The sequence below is a fragment of the Martes martes genome (genome assembly GCF_963455335.1).
Source record: "Martes martes genome assembly, chromosome: 9".
Taxonomy (NCBI): domain Eukaryota; kingdom Metazoa; phylum Chordata; class Mammalia; order Carnivora; family Mustelidae; genus Martes; species Martes martes.
The window spans coordinates 10,697,209-10,721,368 of NC_137896.1; the positions used below are offsets into that span (position 1 = coordinate 10,697,209).

The following is a 24,160-nucleotide window of genomic DNA, read 5'->3' on the forward strand; positions in this document are numbered from 1 at the left end:
AACTTGATGATGTCACAGTGACTGGAGGAGGGAGCAACTTTGAGCAGGGAAGTCAGGAGGGGACTCTGAGGAGGCAACATCACTGGTTATTAGGAGTCAATGAAAGGCTGTTGACGAGCTCTTGGCCCGGCGTCTAACAGATACTAAGCGCTCACCAAATCTTATAGGGACGCTTAAGGTCATTCTCATCCGTTTACTGTGCTCTCCCTCGGGAGAACAGCAGGTCCTGGGGGTCAGGCTCGACGACGGCTCTCCTCCCCGGGCGCTCAACACCTGCTGGCGGACAGTAGGTGTACGCACGGTCCTTGTCACCTCTGCACGCGGTAGGGCTCGAGAAGCTAGCCCAGGCGGAGAGGGCCCCAGCCAGGGAGCCCTGCTCGAAGTGTCCACCAAGCGCGGGCTCCCTGACCCCGGCCCAGCGGCCCCCACTCGCGCTCCTTGCACACAGGAGCCGCTTGACAGTGCGTGCTGAAGAAACGCCTGTTTCTGGGTCCGGCGGCGCACGACCTCGGCCCATTGCACAGGCCGGTAAACCGAGCGCGACGAGGGTGCCGCCGCGCCCGCTGTTTCCGCGGGACAGGCGAGAGGCCCCGGCCGGGGGCGGATCGCTGCGGGGAGGGACGCGCCACCGCCCCACGCTTCCGTGCCCAGCTGCGCCCAGCTGCGCTCCTGCCTCCCGAGCGCCGCGGTTGGCTGCGGCTCGGAAGCCGCTGATTGGCCACCGCGGCCCCGGCGAGGTCCCCGATTGGCTGTGACGCGCGGCCGGGCGAGGCCCCCGCCGGCGCCTCCGCCGCGCCCGGCGCTGAGCGGTCATTGGGCGGCGTGATCTCGCCGCGGTTCCGCGGCCCTGCCGCCGCCGCCGCCGCCGCTGCTAGCAGAGCGCACCGGGCGGGCCGGGCGAGTGGCCATGGCGGGCGCCGAGGACGGGCCGGGTCAGCAGCCGGAGCTCGACGAGGATGAGGCGGCGTATTGCCGGCGCTGGGGCGCGCAGCACGCCGGGGCCCGCGAACTGGCCGCGCTCTATTCTCCAGGTAAGACCTCCGGGCCCCCCCTCTGGGCCTGCAGTCACCAGCCCGGGCTGCGGACAGCGACCCCGGGCTCCCCAGATCGGAACCCCAGCCTCAGGCCCTGATGTAGAACTCCAGCCTTGGCTCCTAAACTTGCACATAGTGTCCCCAAGTCCGGGACTCCACCCCAGGGCCCCTTCCAAGCTCCAGGCAGAGCTCCAGGCACGGGGCTTTCTAGATGCACAGACAATCCCTCTATCAAGGAACTGCCATATCAGCTCCCTGGGCCACATACAGAGCTCCCATCGGACCCCCAGATCCGGATCCTAGCCTCAAAGCATCCGCGGCTGCAAAGAGCGCCCCTAGACTTGGGGACCCCCATCCTAGGCAGCCCGTCAGCTGCCTGCACTGCCACTCCCTCTACCCGCCCTCCCCCCCGGCCTCTTATAAGTCACATCCCATCCCAGGTTCCTCAGATCCGGAATTCACACCCTAGGACCCCATCTGTGCCCCAGACAGGGCCTGGGCGGCAAACAGTGACCTCACCCACCAAATCTGGGCACGTCAGCCTCTCTGCTCTAGGAACCGCAACTTAGGGACTCCCCGCTACCTAGCGCCCCAGACGCCGCCCTTCCCCCAAGCCCTATTCTGGTTAGAGCTTCAGTGGCCACAGACCGCCCCCTCCCCCAGCAGAGAGGAGCCTCCGCTCTCACTCTATTCCGGTATCCCGGTATCCCGAGTGGTGAGGGCACTGTAAGTCTTCCAGTTTAAGCTCCTCCCATCTGCAAGCCCCAAGTCCAGCCCTTGCCCCTTTCCCATTGCTATCAGCCCCCTCCATTCTTCAAACCCCACGACAGTTTAGAGACCCTTAGCGCCTGTTCTGCCCTGGCTCCTTCCCGCTGTGCCTACCGTTTATGCTCCAGCAAGCACCGGCTCCACCACCCTTCTCTGACTTCCAGTAGAGCCCAGGGAATCTCACTGCCTGGGCCCCCTGCCCCCAGGGGTTAAGGAAGTGCCCTGGAGAACTCCAGAGTCAGGTGACTGGGAGCCGCAGGAGGCCCCTCCGCCCCCGATGTCGCCATCACACCAAGCTTTGTCAAACCTTCTGACATCTTTTGCCAGGGGACAGTCACCATGCACAGCCCTTGCCTGGGGTGGGCATGGTTCCACTACCACCTTTGGCTTTCTACCATGACTGGCCGGAGTTTGCATATCATCTCTGCCGTCCTCCCTGGCTGTGTGACCTTGGGGCATTTGCTTTCTTGTTGAGTCCTAGGTCACCAGAGGCCCTTTCTGGACTTGCAATTCCTTGCTCTGGGTGTGGTTGTGTTTTTGTTTGTTTGTTTGTTTTAGTGACTTGGGTACCTGGCACATGATACTGTAGTTTCTTTAGCTTGCTCCCAAAGCATCTAGCCTATGGACCTAAAACCTCCTGCACTCCCTGGGACAGTCTGGGCTTGGCATCCTGACTGCTTCTTACTGTGTGACCCGGGCCAAGCCACATTCCCTCTCTGAGCCTCAGTTTTCTCATCTCCAAAATGGACATAAAGTAAAGTTAGCCCGTTCCTCAGTGTTTGGGAGAAGAGGAAATGAGATCATCCACTTTGATGCAGTGCCTGGCATACAGTAGGTGCTCCCTATTGCTGCCCCAATAGGCTGGTGTTTCCTGTGAGTCTTCAAGTAAGGGGTTGCACCTCTCTTGTCCTCAGACTCACCATCTGAGACTCAGGGTAAGGATTCAAAGGCCTCTTCCCTTGGTGTCCAGCTCTGCCCACCTGAGTAAACCCTACCCACTTTCAGCCAGATCACACTCAGGGATTCGGAGCTCCCCCAAGAGACTGCTCCGTTCTCCACTCCCCTGATGATTGCATCTTCGTCTGGCTCTGATTTCCCCAAATGCCCTTCACCCTCTGAAGCACAGCCATGCAGGGCTCCGAGAGTACAGACAAGCCTCCAGATGCCCCCAAATCTTCAGTAAAGGCCTTTTCTTCTCTTGACTCAGCGCTGGAAGGAGGCCAGGTGGTGAAGAGTGGGGAGTGGAGAAGCAGGAGACTGGTCAGACTGGTTTCTCCAAATTTCATAGATCTCCCTCCCTCTGTCTCTGTTCCTTTCCTGTGTGGCCTTGCAGAAGTACCTTGACCTTCTCTGGACCTGACTTACGAAATGAGGAACCAGACTTGGGGCGCCTGGGTGGCTCAGTGGGTTAAGCCTCTGCCTTCGGCTCAGGTCATGATCTCAGGGTCCTGGGATCGAGCCCCGCATCGGGCTCTCTGCTCAGCGGGGAGCCTGCTTCCCTCTCTCTCTCTGCCTGCCTCTCTGCCTATTTGTGATCTCTCTCTCTGTGTCAAATGAATAAATAAAATCTTTTAAAAAAAAAAAGAAAAAAAAAGAGGGACCAGACTCGATACGTATGGAGCATCTTTGTCCCGGTCTCCATTCTAGGCCCTGAGGGCAAAGTAGTGAAAAAGACAGGAAAAATAGAACTGGCATTTTACTAAGCCCAGTAAATAAGGAGAAGCGCTCCCTTGCCCAGTGGTGGCAAGCATTATGGAGCAATTATATAGCAGGAAAGGGGGAAGTGAAATGTTGTTGGGGGCAGTAACAATTTAGAGAGGGGGCAGTTAAGGCTTCACTGAATGAGTCATATTTGAACACAGACATGAGGGGAGGGAGGCCTGAAGATATTTGAGGAGGGATTGGTCCAGACCAAGGACCCAGCAAATGCAAAGGCCCTGAGGTGGGAGTATGCCCAGAGTGTTTGAAGAACGCCAAGGAGTCCCATGGGCTGGGGAAAAAAGAGCGAGGAAAGAGTAGGAGAAGCTTCTGGGTTCCAGGACTGAATTCTTGATATTCTTGGGGCCAGAGGTGGACTGGCATCGTGACAGTTGGCAGTAATAAATAAGGCAATTAATATAATCGACATTTCTTTAGCACTGCTCGTGCTAGACGTTTCCTTCATGTGATCTCGTTTCATCCTCACTACAACTGTCTCAGGTGTCCCCTCAGTGCTAACTGCAGTTTTTAGGGGAGGAAACCGAGGCTTCCCACCCCCCCCCCCACCTCCTGTAGCCTCCTCATAGCCCAGCCCCTACATATGTTCTTCCTAATGTTTGTCCTGTGTGGGATCAAGCCTGCCTCTGCCCCTCCCAGAGGGCAGGGTCAGCAAGGCCAGGACTGCTTGTGTTTGATTTGCCTGGCACTTCATGGGTCCCCTGTCCATCCTGAAGACGTTTCCTGAAGCTTAGCAAAGAGGAGAGCCTTGCCCACAGTCACACAGCCAGTCAGCAGCGGGGCCAGAACCAGAACACTGATGGAAGGAAGGGGATGTTCTAGGTTCCGTGTTCTTAATCTTCACTGTGGAAGGGAGCCAGCCCAGGGTGGGTGTGCAGGAGGGGCCCAGTGTTCCAGGTCAGTGGAGCAGCATGTGTGCAGGGCCAGCGGCAGAGCTAGTGGGCCTGGTATCTGCGGGGAACTGTGAGTAGTCTGACTGGGGCGGCACGGGGTGGCGGGACAGCCCTATCCTGTGGGCCCCGAGTGTCTGGCCAAGAAGTGGGGACCTGGTCCTGCGAGTCCTGGGAGTCATGGAGGGTCCCCTAGCCCACTGCACTCCGGGCTCAGGGTTCACGCAGCAGCCTGCCCTGTGCCAGGATTTGCGAAGGACCTGGCCGGTTTGGCAGGCCTTATGGGCAAGCCTGGGGATAAGGCTTCGCACAGCTTCCCAGCAGGTACCCACTGAAACCTGGTTGTGTGTGTGCCACATCTCAGGGGCTCCAGGCTCCAGGGGTGGGCCCTTGGGGTCACAGGAGCCTACTGTTCCAACCACCGTGGCTAACTACACGTACTTCTGGCCCTGGGGGATACAGCATCTCTTAGCTTGGGGTCAGGGCAAAGATTCAGTCCCCCCAAAATGGGCCTGATTGAAGCCAGAGACCTGGGGCCCCTTCCCAGGCCAAGCCTGGTCCCTGCCACTCTGGGCTGAGTTTTCTCTCTCTCTCCCTCAGTCTCGTTCTTCTTCCATTTCTTTGTCTCTCCTCTCTGGCTATGCTCTTTGTCTTTTTCCTCTGTCTCCCTATAATCTCTCCACGTCTCTGTTTTTCCTCTCTTCCCGTCTCCCCGCTTCTCATTTCTCTGTGTCTCTGATTCCTGTTCTCTCGCATCTGTTGGCCTCTGTCTCTTCCTCTGTCTCTCTCCGGTTCCTGCCTTTTCTCTACCTTCTGTCCCCCCACCTTCCCGATGCCAAGGGCCATCAGAAGCACAAGTTATTCAGGGCTTGTCTGACTGAAACAAGGAGAGTCGGGCCTGATGCCAAGCCCTTGGCCGCTGAGGCCTGCCCCCAGGAAAGCAAAGATGGCCGAGGCCTGGCGCCTGGCCTCCCCTGCTCCTCCCAGCCATCCACAGCCACCACATGCAACAGGCCAACAGGCATTCAGTGCCATAACTCGGAGCCCAGATCGTGGACCCTGGCCAGGCCAGGGGCTGACTCAGGAAAACAGGGCCCAGCACTCTGCCAGAGGTGGCCTGAGCACTTGGGTCCTAACCAAAGCCTTTCTCTCCCCCTGGACCTCAGTCTGCCCATCTGTATAGTGATGCTACTTAGACCCCCTTGCCTCGCAGACCCTGCCACGCTGGCTGTCCGTGCTGTGACTTTGGACCAGTCCTTTAACCTCTCGGGCCTCATTTCTCCCTCTGTAAGACAGGGCAGATGGTCCCCAGCCCAAAGGGTATGGTGAGGGCTGGCCGAGCTTGTCCGAGGCACCGTCACGGGCATGGTGCTCAGTGAAGGCCACTTAGTGTTATAGATGTATTCTTTTTTTTTTTTTTTTTTAGTGTATTTATTTGCAGAGAACACAAGTAGGCGGAGAGGCAGGCGGAGAGGCAGGCAGAGAGAGAGAGAAGCAGGCTTCCCACTGAGCAGAGAGCCCAACGTGGGGCTCGATCCCAGGACCCTGGGATCATGACCCGAGCCGAAGGCAGAGGCTTTAACCCACTGAGCCACCCAGGCGCCCCATAGATGTATTCTTTATGGATCAAAGTGGAAGCCCTTAGGCTGGGGAGTCTCCGGATTCTAGAGGCCAGAGATGGATGGCATTTAGCTGGGGACTAATCAGATTTCAGGGACATTCTCCAAGACACAGGGAGAGAGCTGGGCGCTCTTTAGAACCCGGAGAGCTCCGAACATCCAGGCTAATGTGTGTCCCATTGACAAGCCCAGGATCCAAACCCAGCTCTTCATTTTAACCCACTGAGCCTCAGTTTCCTCACCTGGGAGGTGAGATTACATAGCTCATCCCTGGAAGCACTGAGACTTGAGGGAGTGACTGGGCCTCCGGGTCAAAAAGGCCCCCAAAGGAAGCCGCCCAATAGGAAGCCACAGGAAAGAGGAGACTGGGCCGAACCAGGAGCTCTTGCCCCCATCTGATGGGGGTGGGCAGCCCCTGCTGCTCAGGCCTGGGGTGCCCAGAGCCTTGTGTTCTCAAGGGAAGCAGGAAATCAGGAATTGTAGCTGATTTTTGTTTCTTAAAGTAGCTTTTTTTTTTTCTTTCTTTTAAGCCAAGAGCAGAATATGCTGGAGGGCACTGGTCTGAGGCATCTCTAACGTGGGCTGCCCTGGCACCCCAGCTGTGCTAAGCCTCGGCGTGTGTCGGCCATTGTTCCTGGTACTCCACTGTGTGGCTGTCCCTGCAGTCTGGGGGGCGGGCAGGCAGGCCGGCTTTGAAGAATCCCCTTTTCCTTACCCCTTCCACCTGCCCCCTGCGGACTTCTGCTTCCGAGTCCCGGGCCCGGGCCACAAACAGGAACCAGAAAGGGGAAGGCCATGCTGGGCCAGATTACAGTGACCCCAGGTAGGGGCTGCTGGAGCAACAGGGTCATGTGGCCCAAGGGAAATAGCCACTAAGAAGTGGGATGCGAGAGGTTCCAGGCTACTGCTGCCGCTGTGGGACTGCTGTCGGGTCCTCGCCCTCGCTGGGCCTCGGTGTTCTCATCTGTACGAGAGGGGGGCCAAGGGGATGCCACCCAGGGCATGTTCCTTCTCCTCTCTGACCCTCGGTCTTTTCACAGGGTGAGGGGAGAGCTGCTGTTCTGATTCTGGCCCAGGGCTCAGCCTGCTTTTGTATGGCCTGGTCAAGGCCCTTCTCTCTCTCCAAGCCTATTTCCCTCTCAGGAGCAGTGGAATGCCTGATATTTTCTTCTAAGGTGCTTCGGTGAGGGGCACCCAGAGACAAAGCCTGGCCGTTGTCCTCTAAGATTCTTTTTAGATATTTGTTCATTCCACCGGCATTTAGTGAGTATCAGCTGTGTGCCAGGGCCCTGGTGAGCAAGCCAGACACGGTCCTGGGCTTCCTGAGTTCACATTCGGGTCGGGGAGGGTGGATGTCATAGGGGCAGCCCTATGCTGGGAGAGTCCAAGAGTCAGAGGAAGCATCATGGATAGCCTCCTGGAGGTGGAGGCTCCAGACCAAGGTCTGCAAGGGCATTGCCAGAGTCTCTCCAGGTCAGAAGGGAGTGAAGGAAATAGCAAGCATTAAGAGAGGACCGACACAGGAGGAACACCCCCCCCCCCCCGCCCCGCTGCCGCCGTGTCCCCTTCGGTTGTTAATCACTCACAAGGACCTGCCCGGCCGTAGGGTCCTAGTCGGTAGCTGACTAGCTGGACAGTCTTACATTCCTTCCTTGGGACCACTCTGACCCTCTGATCTCTCATCTGCAAAATGGCATCACCTCAGCAGGTACCTGGCACAGGGCAACTGCTTAGTAGATGTTAAACACTGATGATAAGAAAATTATTATCATTAAGGGTCTTCCATGCCCTTGGGACCAGCCGCCTGGGAAAACAATATCCCCGGGGGTCCTAGAGCACTGTCTGCACCGCCCACACAATGTTTTCCTTTCCTTTTATTTTTTTTTAATTTTAATTTACAATTACGAAAGATTTTTAATAGGGGAGTGCATTCACAAATACAAAATCCCAAGGGGAGTAAGTGAAAGCCAGTCTTGGTGAGGTAGCTTTTTCTTTTCTTGCATAAAGGGCTGCTGGTTAGCCCTTGGCTTTCTTGCATTCAACAGTATGTCCTGACAGCCTCCGTATCCACATATAGACAGCCGCCCTGGCATTTTTTGCTGGCTGCAAGGATGCTGCGGACCAAATTAATTTGGCTGATCCCCCGGGCTTTGGCCACTTGCAGTGTTGAGACCCCCCCCCCCAAAAGACACCACAGACGGGGCTGCAGTGAGTGAATCGCTTGTCTGAGCTCACATGCCTTTTAAAAATATGTGGCAGGAAATTTAAAAAGATTGCACACCCAGGTCCTCATTTCTGGCTTCTCTTGGGAATTAGGAGCTCGGGCACTCTGGGCCCATACTCCCACCCGGCAGGAGGCTGCCCCTTAGTGACCCTCCTTCACAAAGGGCATAGGGGCCGCACTCCATGGCCCCCACGCAGCCCACCTTACTCCATGTCACGTGCCTGGCCCCTCCTCTCCTGTGTCATGCTCCCAGACCCCCCTGTTCCCAGCAGGAGCCCTAGAAGTGATAACCAGGCCCATTTCTCCTAAATCTGTGACTCGTTGGACCCCTGCTTGGTGGACGTCGGGCAGGATCTGATCCTCTGGGGTTAAAAGGTGTTGGTGGCCTCCACCTCCAAGTAATTATGTACAAAAGGGGACAAGTAATGCCATGATGTCAGAAAAAGCTCATTAAAGTTCCCCGGAGCGTCTCCATGGAGAGCCCACAAGGGCCCAGGAGACAAGTTCTGGTCCCGTCCGCCAAAGAATTGGCCTGTGCAAGGCCAGCTTTGTGGGCCGGTGCCTTGGGCAGACTCTTCCCCTTCTCTGAGCCTCAGTGACCTCATCTGGGAAATCTTTTCTTCACGGCAGCGCCTACGTTCAGCCTGTGCTTGGCGCATCAGGCTCTGTGACCGTGGCAGGAGAGCTCATACAGGTCTGGCTCTGCCTGGCTTCGGTCCACAGCCCCGTGGCCTTTGCAGCCCAGCCTGCGCTCACCCCCGGCCTCCTCCTGTCCCTGCAGGCAAGCGCTTCCAGGAGTGGTGCTGCGTGGTCCTGTGCTTCAGCCTCATCGCCCACAACTTGGTCCACCTGCTGCTGCTGGCCCGATGGGAGCACACGCCCCTTGTCATGCTGGGCGTCGGTGAGTGCCCCGGGTCCCTCTCTCTGCCCGCCTCGCGTTCCCCAGGGGTCAGGGACCCACCTGCTGTGCGCATGCCTGTGTGCACATGTGAACCAATCACATGCCATGGGAACCCCACCTCTGTCTCGGTGACACCTCCATTCCTCCTCTTACTTGGGCCAAAACCCTGGGCATCGGCCTCAGTTCCTCTCTTTGTCTTCCGTTCCACATGGAGCAAATGCCCTTGGCTCTCCTTCCTTCCTTCCTTCCTTCCTTTCTTACTTTTAATGATTTTATTTATTTGAGAGCGAGAGAGTGAAAGAGAGCACGAGTGGGAAGCAGGAGTGGGGAAGCAGGCTCCCCACTGAGCAGGGAGCCCAATGCGGGGCTTGATTCCACGACCCCGAGATCACAACCTAAGCTGAAGGAAGACGCTTCACTGACTGAGCCACCCAGGCGCCCCTTGGCTCTATTTTCAAAATGTACCCAGAATCCAAACGTTACCTTCCACCTCCACTGTCCTCGCTCTGGTCCAGCCACTGGCCTGTCCTGCCTGAACTTTTGTGGGAGCCTCTTCCCTGGTCCCCAGCCTTCCCCTTTGCCGCCACTGTCCATACTCACTGGTAGCCAGAAGGATCCCATTAGATCCTCGGTAAAGTCACGCTACACCCCCCGTTCTCTGTATACGTAGAAGAAAACACCGACTCCTCAGTACCGCCTGGCCCCAGTTCCTCCTCAGACACCATCTCCCTCCACTCTTCTCCAGGGCATCCAGCTCCCTCCACACAGGTCACCTCATTGTGTCTCCACCATGCATTTTTGGACATACTCATATCTCAGGGCCTTTGCACATGCTGTTCCTATGCCTGGAACTCTCTTCCCACAGACACCTACCTGGTTCACTTCCTCATCCAGGTCTCTACTCAGAGGTCACCTCCTCAGGGAAGCTCTCCCTGATTACCCTTCAAAAATAGAAGCCCTACCATACACCATCCCCTCGACCTACTCCATTATACAGTGTATTTATTTGCTCAGTACCCGTCTCCCTCCACTCAAATCTCAGATCCTTAAGAGCGGACATTCTTGTGTGTTCACTGCTGCAGGCTCAGCCCCAAGCAGGAGGCCTGGCACACAGTAGGTACTCGATAAATACTTACTGAATCAGGGAACAAAGGAATGAGGAAGCCGCAACTTACAGAACCTGCCCGTGTTTCCCACCGGTCAGGCCTCCCCTGTCCACAGCTGGGGAGTCAGATGCCACACTTGTCGTCATTTTCCAGACGAGCAAACTGAGGCCCAGAGAAGGGCCAGCCGGCGTCACACCTCAAGCCAGAAGCATAACCTAGTTCTTCACTCACTGTCTCCACTCCCATGTCCTGGGGGGACTCCTTTCCTTCCTGTCTGTGCACTGGCCTCCCCTCTGCCCTCGAGCTCAGGCTCTCCTTCCCTTCCCTGCCCCAGGCGCCCAGGCAGAGGGGGCAGCTGTGCCCTTGGTCTGTCCTCCTGGCCCTCCCCAAGTGTTCAGCTCCTGCAATCTCATTAAAAACACTCTGGCCGCCTAAGCCAATAGTGCTCAGGCTGGCTAAGGGAGCCATCTGGGTGTGCAGTAGGGTGGGCCTGTGCGGGGGCTGGGCCAGCTGGGGGAGAGGGAGTTAACCCATCCGGTGCCGGGGAGCCTGGGCCCCCCTCGGGAGCCACAGGTGTCCCGTTTGCCCCAGGGTGAGAGGGACCTCCGCTGCAGCCTGTCTGCCTCCAAGCACTGCATTCAGGGGCAGGAATGTGGCCGGCGTGAGCCCTGTTGCCCCATCTGGGGGTGGTTACGAGCAGGCCCTGGGTTCCAGTCCCAGCTCTCCTGCCCTGTGGCTGTGGGGCTTTGGGTGGGTGTGCTTGCATCTCTGAGCCTTGTTTTCAACATTTCTGTGCTGGGGCTGCTCGGGGTACCTGCCTCCTCGGGCTGTCCCGAGGCTGAAGTGCAGCTGTGTGTAGCTGCCGAGGGACCGGTGACAGAGCAGAGGTGGGGAGGCGGCCCCCGACGTACCACTGTGCTCGGCAGTGGATATTTCCCAAGGGCCTACTGTGCGCCGAGCCGCACACTGGGCGCTTTTAACTCAATTCTCTGAGACGCTGGGTGACTTGCCAGTTGGCCCTCCCCAGGGCAGCCTCGGAGTCTGAGGTCATTTGCCCAGACATGCCCGGCTCTCAAGCCACAGCCTCTCCCAGCAGGGCCATCCAGCCTGCGGTAGCACCTGGAGGAGAACATGTCAGAGCCCTGGTGTGTGTCCCAGGCAGGTCACCACCTCCTTTCCCTGGTTGGGATCAGAGCTTCCAGTCCCTCAGGAGCTCTCTGGCTGTCCAGTCACCACAGGTGACACCAGTTCCCCCATCCCACACCTTTGCCTCTGGGCGATAAGAGCAGACAATCTCCTGATAATGATGTTTGCACAGTCCCTAATCGATTTAAGTAGCCACCCTGATTTGTGTGTTAACACGCAGGAGGCCAGGCACCATGCCAGTCTGCAGAGCCTACCTCTGGCCCAGCGCTATCTCCCCAGAGGCTCTAGTGCCCCTGGCAGGCCCTGGAAACCAGGAGAGGCGGAAGCATGAAAAGGTGCCCAGTTAATAAACACGGACCGATGATGCAATGCTGGGAAGCAAAATGAAGATAAGAGAACAGGCAGGGAAGGCCTTTCTGGAAAAGTGGCATTTGCTGGGACACCTGAAGGAGGTGAGGGAAGAGATTAGACAGATATCTGGGGGAGGGGGGGTTACAGGGAACAGCAGGTGCAAAGGCCCAGAGGCTGGTGTGTGTCCAGGGAACCGACAGGAAGCCAATGTGGCTGGAGAAGGCTGATCCGAGGAAAAGTAGTTGGTGGCAGCTCAGAGAGGTGTGAGGAGGGGGGTGTAGACAGCAGGACTGACTGTGGTCTGGACTCGGAGTTTTGTTCTGTGGGCCACGAGGGGCCACTGATGAGCTGCAGGGAGGATGGATGGGGGCGGGAGGACTGGAGAGAGGCGAGCATGGTGGGCCAGACCAGGTAGGGCAGTGGAGGTGGTGAAAAACCATCAGATTTCTGGCAAGCCGTGCAAGGTGAGCAGCCAGAGTGCCCCGTCAGCTCCGTGGCGGAGGCGAGGAGGGCCTGTCCATGGCAATTCTCAGGCTTGGATGGAAGGGACGAGGTGGCCATTAACAAAGGTGGGAAGAGGCAGCTGGGGGGGAGATGCTTGAGCTGCCTGCCTGAGAGCCCGGGCGAGGTACCAAGCACAAAGTTGGAAATCTGAGTCTGGAGTCCAGGAAGGCGGCCAGGGATAGAAATCTGGGGGTCCTCGCAGTAGAAGAGGTGTCTGAAGCTCAGATGCTGGCGGAGTGCCCCCAGGGGCTGGTACAGGCCGAGAAGAGGCCCAAGCCCCTGGTGCCTCCACGCTGGCAGGGGAGGAAGAAGAGCCAGCCAAGGGGTGGGCGGGATTACAGAGGGCAGGAGGAGAATGTGTCTCCAGAAGATTTGGGGGTCCACTAGGAGCGGCCGCGGAGCAAACCAGCAGGATGGGGCAGCGAGGGGACCACCGGATTCGGCCACATGGAGGCCATCAGTGACCTTGACAAGGACAGTATTGTTCTCAGCAGAAGCGTGAACAAATGAACGTCCCTGGGAGCCTTGAGCTGTTTGCTGAGCGTGGGCGCTAGAGAGCTGGCCCTTGAGGAGTGAGTAGGAGTTTCTGGCGGACTAGTAGAGGGGAGGGCGTTCTAGGCAAGGGAACACAGTGAATGCAAAGACTGGTGTTGAAGTCAGAGGTTACCTGGTCTCAGGTCAGGTGAGGAGTCAAGCTGAAACCTGGTAAAAGGTGATGAAGCCGGGATTTGGCCCAGGCCCCTGTGGAGCAGCCTGCCTTCAGCTGATGGCTTTTTTCTTTTTTCTTTCTTTTTTTTTTTTTTTAAGATTTTATTTATTTGTCAGCGGGAGAGAGAGCGGGCAGGGGAGTGGCAGGCAGAGGGAGAAGCAGGCTCCCTGCTGAGCAAGGAGGCTGATGCAGGCTGGATCCCAGGACGCGGGATCATGACCTGAGCCAAAGGCAGACACTTAACCAACTGAGCCACCTAGGCGTGGCCACATCTGTCTTAGCGGCTCTCCCTGTCTCCACGCCAGGCCTTGAAATCGGAGGGGACTAACAAGGCACAGCTGGCTGACCTGTGGCCACATGAAGGCCCCACCCGGTGGGTCAGGGTAGCCCAGAATGAGTCCTGTACCCTATTCCAGTGTCCTGCACATGGGGTGCTGACCAGCCCCAAGCTCCCCCCAGGATGAGCCAGCTCCAGCTACTGCCTCCTCCACTGGGACAAAGACGCCCTGTGTGTTTGCTCTGCCACCCCTGCCCCCGTCACAGCCTCTTCAGGCAGCAGGCCAGGAGTCCTGGAGTCACTGCTCTCGAAACAGCTTCTTGCACAGGCCTGGGGCTCACAGAGCCTAAGGATAGGGTGTGCTCCTCTCCAAAAATAATTCCTGACATCTGTCCAAAGCACCCATCCCTCCCTGCTTGGGAGCCTGCAAAGGCCCGGTGCTGGTCATTTGACAGATGACAAGACTGAGGCCTGGGGAGGGGGGGTAACACCTGAGCTACTAACTAGGGCCACTCCTGGGAGCGTTAACCGTGTCCCGGGGACTGACTTTACGAGCATCAGCCCAGTTCATCAACTGATTGTGCTTAAGGAAAGTAAGTGCTATTAACGTCCCCATTTCTCAGACCTGAATGTGAAGGCTCGGCATCACTGGGAACTGCCCTCACGATCGTCCCTGGCTACTCACGTGCAGCCCCAACTGCCCTTCCCCTCCGAGTCTGGAAAAGTCAAGATGTGTTGGGCCCCATCGTTGTGGACATGAACTAAGATGATGCAGTTTTTCAAAAACAGACTTTATTTACTAAAAGTTTAAGATTTACAGAAAATGAGCAGGGAGTACGTAGAGTTCCCACACACCCCCTGCCCCCAGTTGCCCTTACTGTTAACATCTTATATTTTACATTAGTGTCCACATTTGTTACAGTCAAGATACCAGTACGGATACATTTATTATGAATTATTGGGGCCCCTGGGTGGCTCAGTGGGTTAAAGCCTCTGCCTTCGGCTCAGGTCATGATCCCAGGGTCCTGGGATCAAGCCCCGAATCGGGCTCTCTGCTCAGCAGGGAGCCTGCTTCCTCTTCTCTCTCTGCCTGCCTCTCTGCCTACTTGTGATCTCTGTCTGTCAAATGGATTAAAGTCCATAGTTTATTCTGATCTCCTTAGTTTCGACCCAGTGTGACCTTTTTCTGTTCCAGGATCCCATCTAGCATTCCACTCACATTTATTTATCATGTTCCTTTAGGCCCCTCTCGGCTGTGACAGTTTCTCAGACTTTCCTCGTTTTTGGTGACCTTAACAGTTTTGAGGAGCCCTGGTATCTCATAGGATGTCCCTCTATGGGAACGAGAGAGCGCGCGTACATGCAGTGGGGAGGAGCAGAGGGAGAGGGAGCAGACTCCCCGCTGAGCAGAGAGCCCGATGTGGGGCTCGATCCCAGGACCCTGAGATCATGACCTGAGCCAAAGGCAGATGCTTAACCCACTGAGCCACCCAGGCACCCCCATTTTTAACATCTTTGATGCAGGGCCTGGCACACAGGGAGAGCTCCGTAAGTGGTAGTCAACTATCATAAATACTGTTTTTCTCTTATTTTCATTATTATCATTCTTGTCATCTGTAAGGATTAAATGCTTACGACGATTAAGGAGATAAGATGTGTAACCGGCTTAGGACTAGCCTTGGTCCAGTTTAGGGATTAAGAGAGATAAAAACATTTAAGGTGCTGGCACAGGGCCTGGCACCTGCAAGTGCTCCATAAATGTTGAGTGAGAACAAATATGTAGCTGGCATCTTGACCCCCGAGGCAGTGCAGGCATGTGTCTGCCCACAGGCTTGCGTGTGAATGTTCACAGCCTCGACTCCTAGAATCTGCACCTAGAAACCACCCAGACGTCCAGCAGCTAAAAACGCCCCATGGCGCCTCCCAACAGTGGAATACGGCTCAGCAGGAAAAAGGATGTGCCGTGACAGATAAAGCAGGGCGATGTGACCCAGCACCTGCCTGGGAGGGTGGCTTTAGCTAGGGGTCTGGGGTGATGTTTGCCCCGAGCCGAGGAGGACTAGCCCCCCTCCCCCCGCTGGGGATCTTCAGGGAGAGATGGAGTATGACATAGGGGAGCAGCTATGACATAGGGGAGCAGCAAGGGCAGAAGCCCTTGGCTTGGGGCCGCCTGGGTGGCTCAGTCGGTGAAGCGACTGCCCTTAGCTCAGGCCATGATCCTAGAGTCCTAGAATCGAGCCACGAGTCCTGCTCCGTGCTCAGCAGGGAGTCTGCTTCTCCTTCTCCTCCTGCCTCCGCCCCCCCCCCCCGCCACCACCTGTGCTCTCTCTCGCTCACTCTCAAATAAATGAATGAAATTTAAAAATAAATAAAGATTTTATTTATTTGAGAGAGAGAGCACAAGTGGGGCGGTGGGAGGGGCAGAGGGGGAGGGGGAGGCAGACTCCCTGCCGAGCAAGGAGCAAAACCCAGGGGTCATGACCTGAGCTGAAGGCAGTCACTTAACTGCCTGAGCCACCCAGGCGGCCCTAAATAAAGTCTTTTTTTCTCTTTTTTAAGATTTTATTTATTTATTTGACACAGAGAGAGAGACAGCAAGAGAGGGAACACAAGCACAGGGAGTGGGAGAGGGAGAAGCAGGCTTCCCGCTGAGCAAAGAGCCCAATGCGGGGCTTGATCCCAGGATTCTGGGATCATGACCTGAGCCAAAGGCAGACACTTAACAATTGAGCCACCCAGGCGCCCCTAGCCCTAAATAAAATTTTAAAGGAAAAAAAAAAAAGAAGAAGAAGAAGAAGCCCTTGGCTTTAGTCTCCCCAGCCTTCCCCACTCTCCTAGCCCAAGTGTCACCAAGGAGTAGGACTGCCCAGCCTGGACGGCACCTAGGGGTTTTTCTGCAGCCTCCACAGTGTCCCAAGGCCCTGGTCCCCTGTCACCAAGGAGGTGAGAACCCCAGCAGAACTCAGAGAACCCCTAAAAGGTTCCTGGTGTGTCTCAGAAGATTTCACAGGAAGAACCAGCCTGGGGAGGAGGAGGGGAAGGGTTTGTACCGCCACTCGAAACTGCATTCGTGGCCTGCATGGTTCACAGCGGACCCCCACCCCCTCCTATCGCCCTGCTCCAGGGGACAGTGAGCTTGGTGTCTGCTGCGTCCCTGGCTCTAGAGCTTAGCACACAGTAGGTCCTCACCAAATGGTGCTTGATAGACAAAATGATCGAAGAACGATTGATCTGTAGTTAGTGGTTTGCACTGATTCATTCCAGGAATGTTTACTGAACCCCCTACTAAGGGCCAGGAAGTGGGACGAAGCCATAAACAATTCAAGTCTAAAACCCCTGCCTTTGTGGAGTTGACATTCTTGAGCGAGGGAGACCATGAGCAGACAGAGGATAGGTGCTTGGAGAGAAAGAAAGGAGACAGAAGATGCTGGAAGCTGGGGGTGGTGGTAATTTCAGATCAGGTGTCTCCTGCAGATGTTTGACAAAGCCCTGGAGGAAGTGAAGGAGTGTGCCGCGCCACACCTGGGGAGAGTGATGGGGGATGGCACTGGGGTGCTCCCTTGTACAGGCAGTGGGCCAACCTGCCTCAGTTAACCCCCGTGTGCAGGGGAAGTAGATTTGGACCTCAGGACAGGTTACGAGCCCCGATGTGCCGCTTGCCATCTTTGTGGCCTCTGCCTAGTCCCTCCTGTTCTCCAGGCCTCCCGTTTCCGCCTCTGTAAGGAGAGCGTGAGGATGGTACCAACTTGGAACAGACTGTGGGACTCCACTGAGATCAAGCACGCAAAGCGCTTGTGTCTGGCACCGAAAGTGCTCAATAAATGGCAGCCGCTGTGTTTTTTGTGATGACCATTCCCATCGATCTAGAGGAAACTAGGACACAGAGAGGTTCAGTATCATGCCCAACATCACACAGCTAGTGAGAGACAGCTAGGATTTAAGTCCAGATCTGACAGCTCTTAACCTCTGTATTATACTGAGCCCTCGAGTGAGTGAACGGTGTTGGGGTCTTTGAGGGAATCCCAGTCCAGTTCCGAACACACTGAGAACAAAGTCAGGGAAAAGGCTGCCAGAGACCAAATCGTGGCATTTATTGTGATAAAAGCCAGGTTGGGGAGGAAGGCGTGGCTCCCGTCTACACTTGAGGTGTTTCCCGACACCAGACCCCAGAAGGATACTTCCGTCTAGTCACTGGCAGCACTGGAACAGAGCAGGCTTCCCTCTGTAGTGCCTGGGGGCCAGAGAGAAGCGCGCCGTCAGCTCCTAACGGGAAAAGTTGAGTTGATCTGCTTATGCCCAGTTTACGTCCTCCAGACTCACCAAGCAAATGAGTCTCCACATATCCCCTGGGCAGAGCAAGTAAAGGGACAGGAGTGTTACACCTAAGGCTCCATTCAGAGGGAAAAACGCAACCCAAGTAGAGAAGGGACATCACCCCCCATAACAAATGAGTGAGTGAGCAAGCAGGCGAGTGAATGAACGAGGGGCTCCCTACTGTGGGGTGGAGGGCAGGACTGTCCCTCGGGGTCCCCCACCCCCACCTCACTCTCCTCTTGTCCACAGTTGCAGGAGCTCTCATTGCTGACTTCTTGTCTGGCCTGGTGCACTGGGGAGCTGATACTTGGGGCTCCGTGGAGCTGCCCATCGTGGGGAAGGTACGTACCGTTGACCCAGCCCTGCCGCCTAGCAGGGGGTTGGGCTGTCTGTCCTTGGGCGAGCCCCCTCCCTCTCGGAGCCTCCCATTTCCCTGTTTGAAAGATAGAAACCATCATTCCAGCCTGACCCCATGCCCTTCCTCTGGGACGAGAACAGACTAGAAAACCCCCTGGGATTTTCTGGAAGCAAAAGCATGAAGCCTGAAATAGTCAGAAAGCTTTGAACCCCCTGAATTTGGGGGCCACGTCTTGTTCTCCTTTGCTAGCCCTGGTGTCCCTAACTGTTCGTCTAATTGAACTTAACCTTCTGTCAGATTCCTTTGGTTGTGACAAAGTCCGGTACAAGCTGGCATAACCAAAGGTCGCGATTCATGTAACTGAACAGTAGAGTTGAACCAAGGTAAAGCGTTGCCAGGTCCAGTAGGACAAACCCAGCAGTCCGGCCATACCATGTTCTCATGATTCTTTCTCTCTCCACGTCTCCCTCCGCTTTACTCTCTGTTGGCTTCATTGTCACCTAGGCTTTACCTTCATCCTACCAGCTCGGCCCTGTCGGTGGAAGGAGAACTCTCCTTTCCCACAGTTAGAGCCAAAGTCCCATGGCTCCCTCCCACTGCCCCAGCAGAGGTCACATGCCCATCCCTGTCCTGCACTGTGGTGGAGAAATGCTCTGATTGGCCGGGCCAGGATCGCGTGCTCACCTTTAACTAGGGGGTTAGTTAGTTAGTTATTTGGTTGGTTAGTCAGCCCCATCGGAACAGGATGTACCAATACAAGAGGAAGATGGGGAGACGGTTACCAGGAGGAGCATGGCCGTGGGGGAGAAAAAGAGGGAGGCCTGCCTGCCACTGTGAGAGGCGTCCTCAGCTGTATCAGAATGGGGAAGAAGGGTGGAGATCGTCTGCAACTCACCTCCCACCCCTGAGTGCGGGACTGAGGCCCTCAGGGGGCAGTACCATCCTGAGGTCCTGGCCAAGTCATTAGGACTGTCTTCTGCCAAAGCTGTTTAGGCCTGGACCCTGAAGGCCGGATGGGCTCCGTGTGGGCAGCATGGTGGAATGTTCTGGCATCCCAAAGGCCAGGAGGCGAGCCTGAGTCTGGTGTGCACAGGAGGTGGTGGAGAGGGGCTGGCCGCCACAGGCCAACTGGTCCCATCTGTCCCTTCTCTGGCCCCCACCCCACCCCAGGCTTTCATTCGACCCTTCCGAGAGCATCACATCGACCCCACAGCCATCACCCGACACGACTTCATCGAGACCAACGGCGACAACTGCCTGGTGACCCTGCTGCCCCTGCTGAACATGGCCTACAAGTTCCGCACCCAGAGCCCCGGTGAGTGCACCCACCGGCGGTAGGGCTCGAGTCCCCTCGCAACCTTAGAAAACACTTTTAGTTACCATCCTGTAAAACTGGAGTATATAAAAATCTGTGTTCCCAGCTTCTCTTGGACAATCTGCTCTGGCCATCCTGGGTCCTTGTTCCCATTTGGCTTCACGGGGCAGGAGCTGTGGCCTCCATCTTTAGATGGTCCCCATGACCCCCTGCTGCCCGACCCCTGGCCCACCTTGCTCCTGGGCATGGCCTGCCAGGCCCTGAGGGCCGCTGGCTTGGCTGCCCTGGCTTAGTAAGTAGAATACAGGCTGTGAACTCAGGAAGTTCTGAGTTCTGATCTCTCCCTGCCTGTTTTGGGGAAGAAAGAAAGTCACTTTCATCTCTGAGCTGCGGTTATGTCAGGTGGGCGGGCGGGGGGGAGTGGTAAGTACTTTTCCCTGTGCCAGGTCTTGTTCTAACAACTTGACCCCTTGTGAATCCTTGGAGCAGCCCCTCCCTCTGTGGGTAGATGTGAGGAGTTTCTGTGGTACAGTGGCCACTGCAGTGCCTGCCCATAGCCTCTTACACAGGCAGGTGCCCATCCCCCAGTTGCCATGAGTGGTGGCTGCTCCCAGCTGTCCCTTCTGAGAACTGCCAGAGCAGGTCCCACCTGTCCCCTTGGGATGCGTCTAAAGCCTAAGCCTAAAGTGACAGGAAAAACCTACAGAAGACCAGCCCTCTCACCTCTGGGTGGGACCAACTCTATGAAGCCATTAACCCTCCAGAGCTGCCCCCCAGGATCAGGCTGAGACAAGACTCCCCTAACCCCATCATTGCTTAGCTCTCCCCCCGCTTCCCTTACCCCCTCAGGTGTTTTTCTGAACAGAGGACGCCTCTTCCATTCCTCCTCATATAAATTCTGAGCACATGAACCCTTGTCTCAGGCTCTGCTTCTAGGGAACCTGAACAAAGACTTATTCCCATTTTACTGATGACAAGGTTGAGACTCAAAGAGGCAGAGGCACTGACCCAAGCTCATATAGCCAAGAAATGTCAGAGCACGGACCTGAAGCCGGCTCTGCCTGACTCCAGAGCCCACATCTGTAATTTTTTCATCCACTGACTCCATTATCTGCCCACTGAATGGAAGAGAAGACTGAGGCCCAGAGGGGAGTCTGAACTTGCCTGAGATCATTGGCGGGGACGGGGGGGGGGGGGGGGGGGGGAGGGGGCGGGGGCGGGGAGGCCAGGGAGCTGCCTCAGGGCAAGCGGTGAGGGCCAGGCTGGTGGTGGCCCCGCCCTGTGACCACCCTATGGCCCTGTGTGCACCCACTTCTCCCCACCCTGCAGAAACCCTGGAGCCGCAGTACCCCTGGGAGTGCTTCGTCTTCTGCCTGATCATCTTCGGCACCTTCACCAACCAGATCCACAAGTGGTCCCACACGTACTTTGGGCTGCCACGCTGGGTCACCCTCCTGCAGGACTGGCACATCATCCTGCCACGCAAACACCACCGCATCCACCACGTCTCCCCCCACGAGACCTACTTCTGCATCACCACAGGTGCGGCTGTGGGGTGACCTGGAATAGGCCATCCCCACCCCCTCCCTGCTGTGGCTCCACCCTCGGGGTCAGTAGGGCAGAGGTCACAGGAGGAGGTGCTGGAATCCTTGTCTGGCAGGAACTTGCTCTTACAGCACGCACAGACCTACGATGTGCCGAGCAGTCTAGGTGCAGAGGACACGGCAGTGCAAGGGAGCCAACCTTCCCCACTCCCCACTCCCACCTCGTGGGCTGGGATTCCAGCCAGCCAGCCGGCAGATACTTGCTGAGCACCCACTGTGTGCCCCACACTGTCCTGGGCTTAGAACACAGCACTAAACAGACACGGGCACAAATCCCTGCCTTGTTGGCGTTCCCATTCTCGTAGGGGACTTGCCAGACCGTACGTAAGTAATACATTTAACCATGCCAACTGCTCTGGAGCAGAACAAAGCCAAGGGTAGGAGAAGGAAATGGGGGCCTTCACCCTTGAGAGAAGGTGGTGAGGGCCTCCCTGGAAGGTGACATTTGAGCTGAGGGAGAGCACAATGCAGATCTGAAGGAAGAGCGCGCCGAGCCACGGGGAGCAGCAGGTGCAAAGTGCCTGAAAGAGAAACGCACATGCCTGGTTGGTTTGAGGAACGGCAAAAGGTGGTTCATGTGGCTGGAGCGAAGGGCATCGGGAGGAAATGCCCCTCCATGGAGGGGGCAGAGCAAGGTGAAGGGCAGAGAGTTATGGAGTGAGGAAGCAGAAGTAGCTGTTCGTAGAAGGAGGTGAGGAATCCGAAAACAAGTGTGAGAGGCACCTTGCAGCCAAGTCAGGACAGACTAGTTTAGACAAAGGGAATAGCAAGTGCAAAGGCCCTGAGGCAGGAACATGCCTGGTGTGGCTGAGGAACAGTCAGGAGACCCACATGCCACTGGTTGTTCACGGACTGGTACCAAAGGTAAACGGAGCCAGTTTGCTGGGGCCAGCTGGCATCCGACTTAGGTGTGGCAGAGCAAGTCAGGCTGGCATTGGCTCAACTCTTCGGCTCTTCTATGTGCGCCCTTATGAGTCTCACAGACCTCACTGGCTGTCCTTTTTCTTCCCCACAGGATGGGGCCCACAGCCCCCTCCTCATGTGCCACCTTCCCCAGCTGAGCTGTGAATGGCACTGTGGCAGGCACCAGGTGCTTGGTCCGTCAGAGGGCCCAGATCAGGCACAGCTCCTGGTTTGCACAGGGAGCAGGGGCATTGCCTTTCTGGAGGCAGAGCGGAGAACCACAAGAAATATTTTTTTGCATGTCTGAAAGTCATGTTCTTTAAGGGCAGGGGGAGGGGTCAGAATTTAGGCTGTTGAGGAGATCAGGTCACTGCTCAGCCAGGCCTAGGATCCATCCTGGTTTGGCCACCCACTCGGGAGACTCCACTCCAAGCCAGTCTTCACATCTGGAAAATGGGATGAATAGTACCTACCTCATGATTGGGGGCGGCGCGGGTGCTGTAATAGAAAGTGGGATTGTAAGCAGTATTTCTGGAGCATCTACTCTGCGCCAGTGGGATCACCAGTGGAAAAACCTGGGGTTTCTGCCATGTGGAGCAGGGCACTCTAGTTGGGAGTTGCAGAGAAAAACCAACAACACGGGAAGGTGGTGAATTAGTGAGAATGGTTACAGGTTATCATAAAAGCTATAACAAAACAAAAGAGGGTGATGTGTCAAGGAAGGCTTCCTGGAAGAGGTGGCAGGTGAGCCCAGTGATAAGAAACGCTGCCACTGTGCCTGGCACATACTAAGCACAGGGTAAGAAGGCGAATGAGTGAGAGGACAAAGGCATGTCTGAGCAGCCCCGAAGCCCATTAGTGGGAGGGCCCTATCCCCAGACTCCTTGGTCAGCCCTTGTCCCCTGCCCTGTGCAGACTTACTCCTTTAAGTGTTCCTGCCCCAGGCAAAGCCAGCACTTCCCTTCCAACTCCTCGACTGCTGCTCTCCCACTGAACCCCCGGTGCCCTCTTTCCACCGCAGGTTGGCTCAACTACCCTCTGGAGAAGATAGGCTTCTGGCGACGCCTGGAGGACCTCATCCAGGGCCTGACCGGCGAGAAGCCTCGGGCAGACGACATGAAATGGGCCCAGAAGATCAAATAGCTCCTCCGAACCTGCCACCTTATTGCCAACCTTCCCCAGCCCCCCAAACCGAAGCCATCTGCCAAATTCCAGCCTCCTCGTGCTGGCCCCTCCAGATGGAGAGGACGCCTCCTGGGCTGGGCCCGGGCACCCCCCAGCCCACCCCTCGTGACACAGAATACTTGAGCCACTGATTTTTCATTTCCTTTTATTTTTCATTTTCTTTCCTGGGCCCCTCCCCAGCCACCTGAGCTGCTCTGTCTCCAAGCCTGACTCTGCAGAAAAAGGAGCTCCACCCTGCCAGCCATTCCTTGGGTAGAGGGGAAGCTCACCCACTCCCTGCACTCCTCCAGGCCCCCCGCCTCACTGGGCAGCCCTTCAGCGTGGCTGGCACTGGGGCCATGGAACCGTCTTCTCTGTCTTGTTTGCCCCAGCGGTCTAGGAGCCACCCCAGGCACCACCTTCGGCCTGGCCTGTCCACCCAAGGATGGCCCAAGTGCAGCAAGCGTCTGAGGGCAGCCAGCCAGAAGAGGCAGGAATCCCCTGCCCAAGCCTGGACCTCCTCCCCGTGTCCCCTCCCCAGCTGCCCATGGGATTCCAGCCAGAGCTGATATCTCTAATCAGAGGATGTGTTCACAGAGCGCAGCCCCTGCAAAGGGTCCTGGTCTTTGGGAAGGGGATACAGAGTCCCCTCTGGCTAGGGAGATGTCCGAGAAGGAAGAAAGGGGCTTTTTTGTTTTGGTTTGTTTTGTTTTTTTTTTTTAAAGGTGCTTGCTTGTTTAATGTAAATAATAGAAAGCCTTAATATCTTTTCTGTAACACGGAGTAATATTTTAATGTCATGTTTTGGATGTATATAATATATTTATAACAAAGCAGCAAGAGTCTACTTATCCTCGGCTGCCTCGTGTTTCCTGGTTGGCTGGTGGGGGAGGGGGATGGTTAAGGATCCTGGAAGGTAAGGCCCCACCCTTATCCCATTCCTAGCTCCCCGCTTCCCATCTTGGGCTCAGAATGGGAGCTTCATCACCTGAGACAGTGAATCAATGTTGCCTTCTGCTCCAGACACTTTTGGAGGAGACCCACAGCTGGATGAGGAGTGTTCTTCCTGCAGGAGATCACAAGGGTAGAGTGATGAAGGCAGATCCCTATTAGTGAATTCCTTCAGCAAGTTCTTGGCATGTGCCGGGCTCTGACCTGGACACTGGGGCACACAGCAATCAGCAAACAGACAAGGACTTAACCCTGGTGGAGTTGACCTCCCGAGGAGACAATAAACATAAATAAATGCACATGTAC

The 24,160-nt window shown here is 56.3% G+C and overlaps 1 protein-coding gene across 1 annotated transcript; it reads left to right on the forward strand.

Annotated features, from left to right (window-relative positions):
* Positions 1 to 809: 809 nt before the first annotated feature.
* LOC308348492 (plasmanylethanolamine desaturase 1) lies at positions 810 to 24,160 on the forward strand. The gene is made up of 6 exons (XM_080812591.1): positions 810 to 1,031; positions 9,033 to 9,152; positions 17,809 to 17,900; positions 19,088 to 19,232; positions 20,562 to 20,774; positions 22,761 to 24,160. The coding sequence occupies exons 1-6, from the start codon at positions 908 to 910 to the stop codon at positions 22,880 to 22,882; spliced, it is 816 nt and encodes a 271-aa protein (XP_080668717.1). The 5' UTR covers positions 810 to 907; the 3' UTR covers positions 22,883 to 24,160.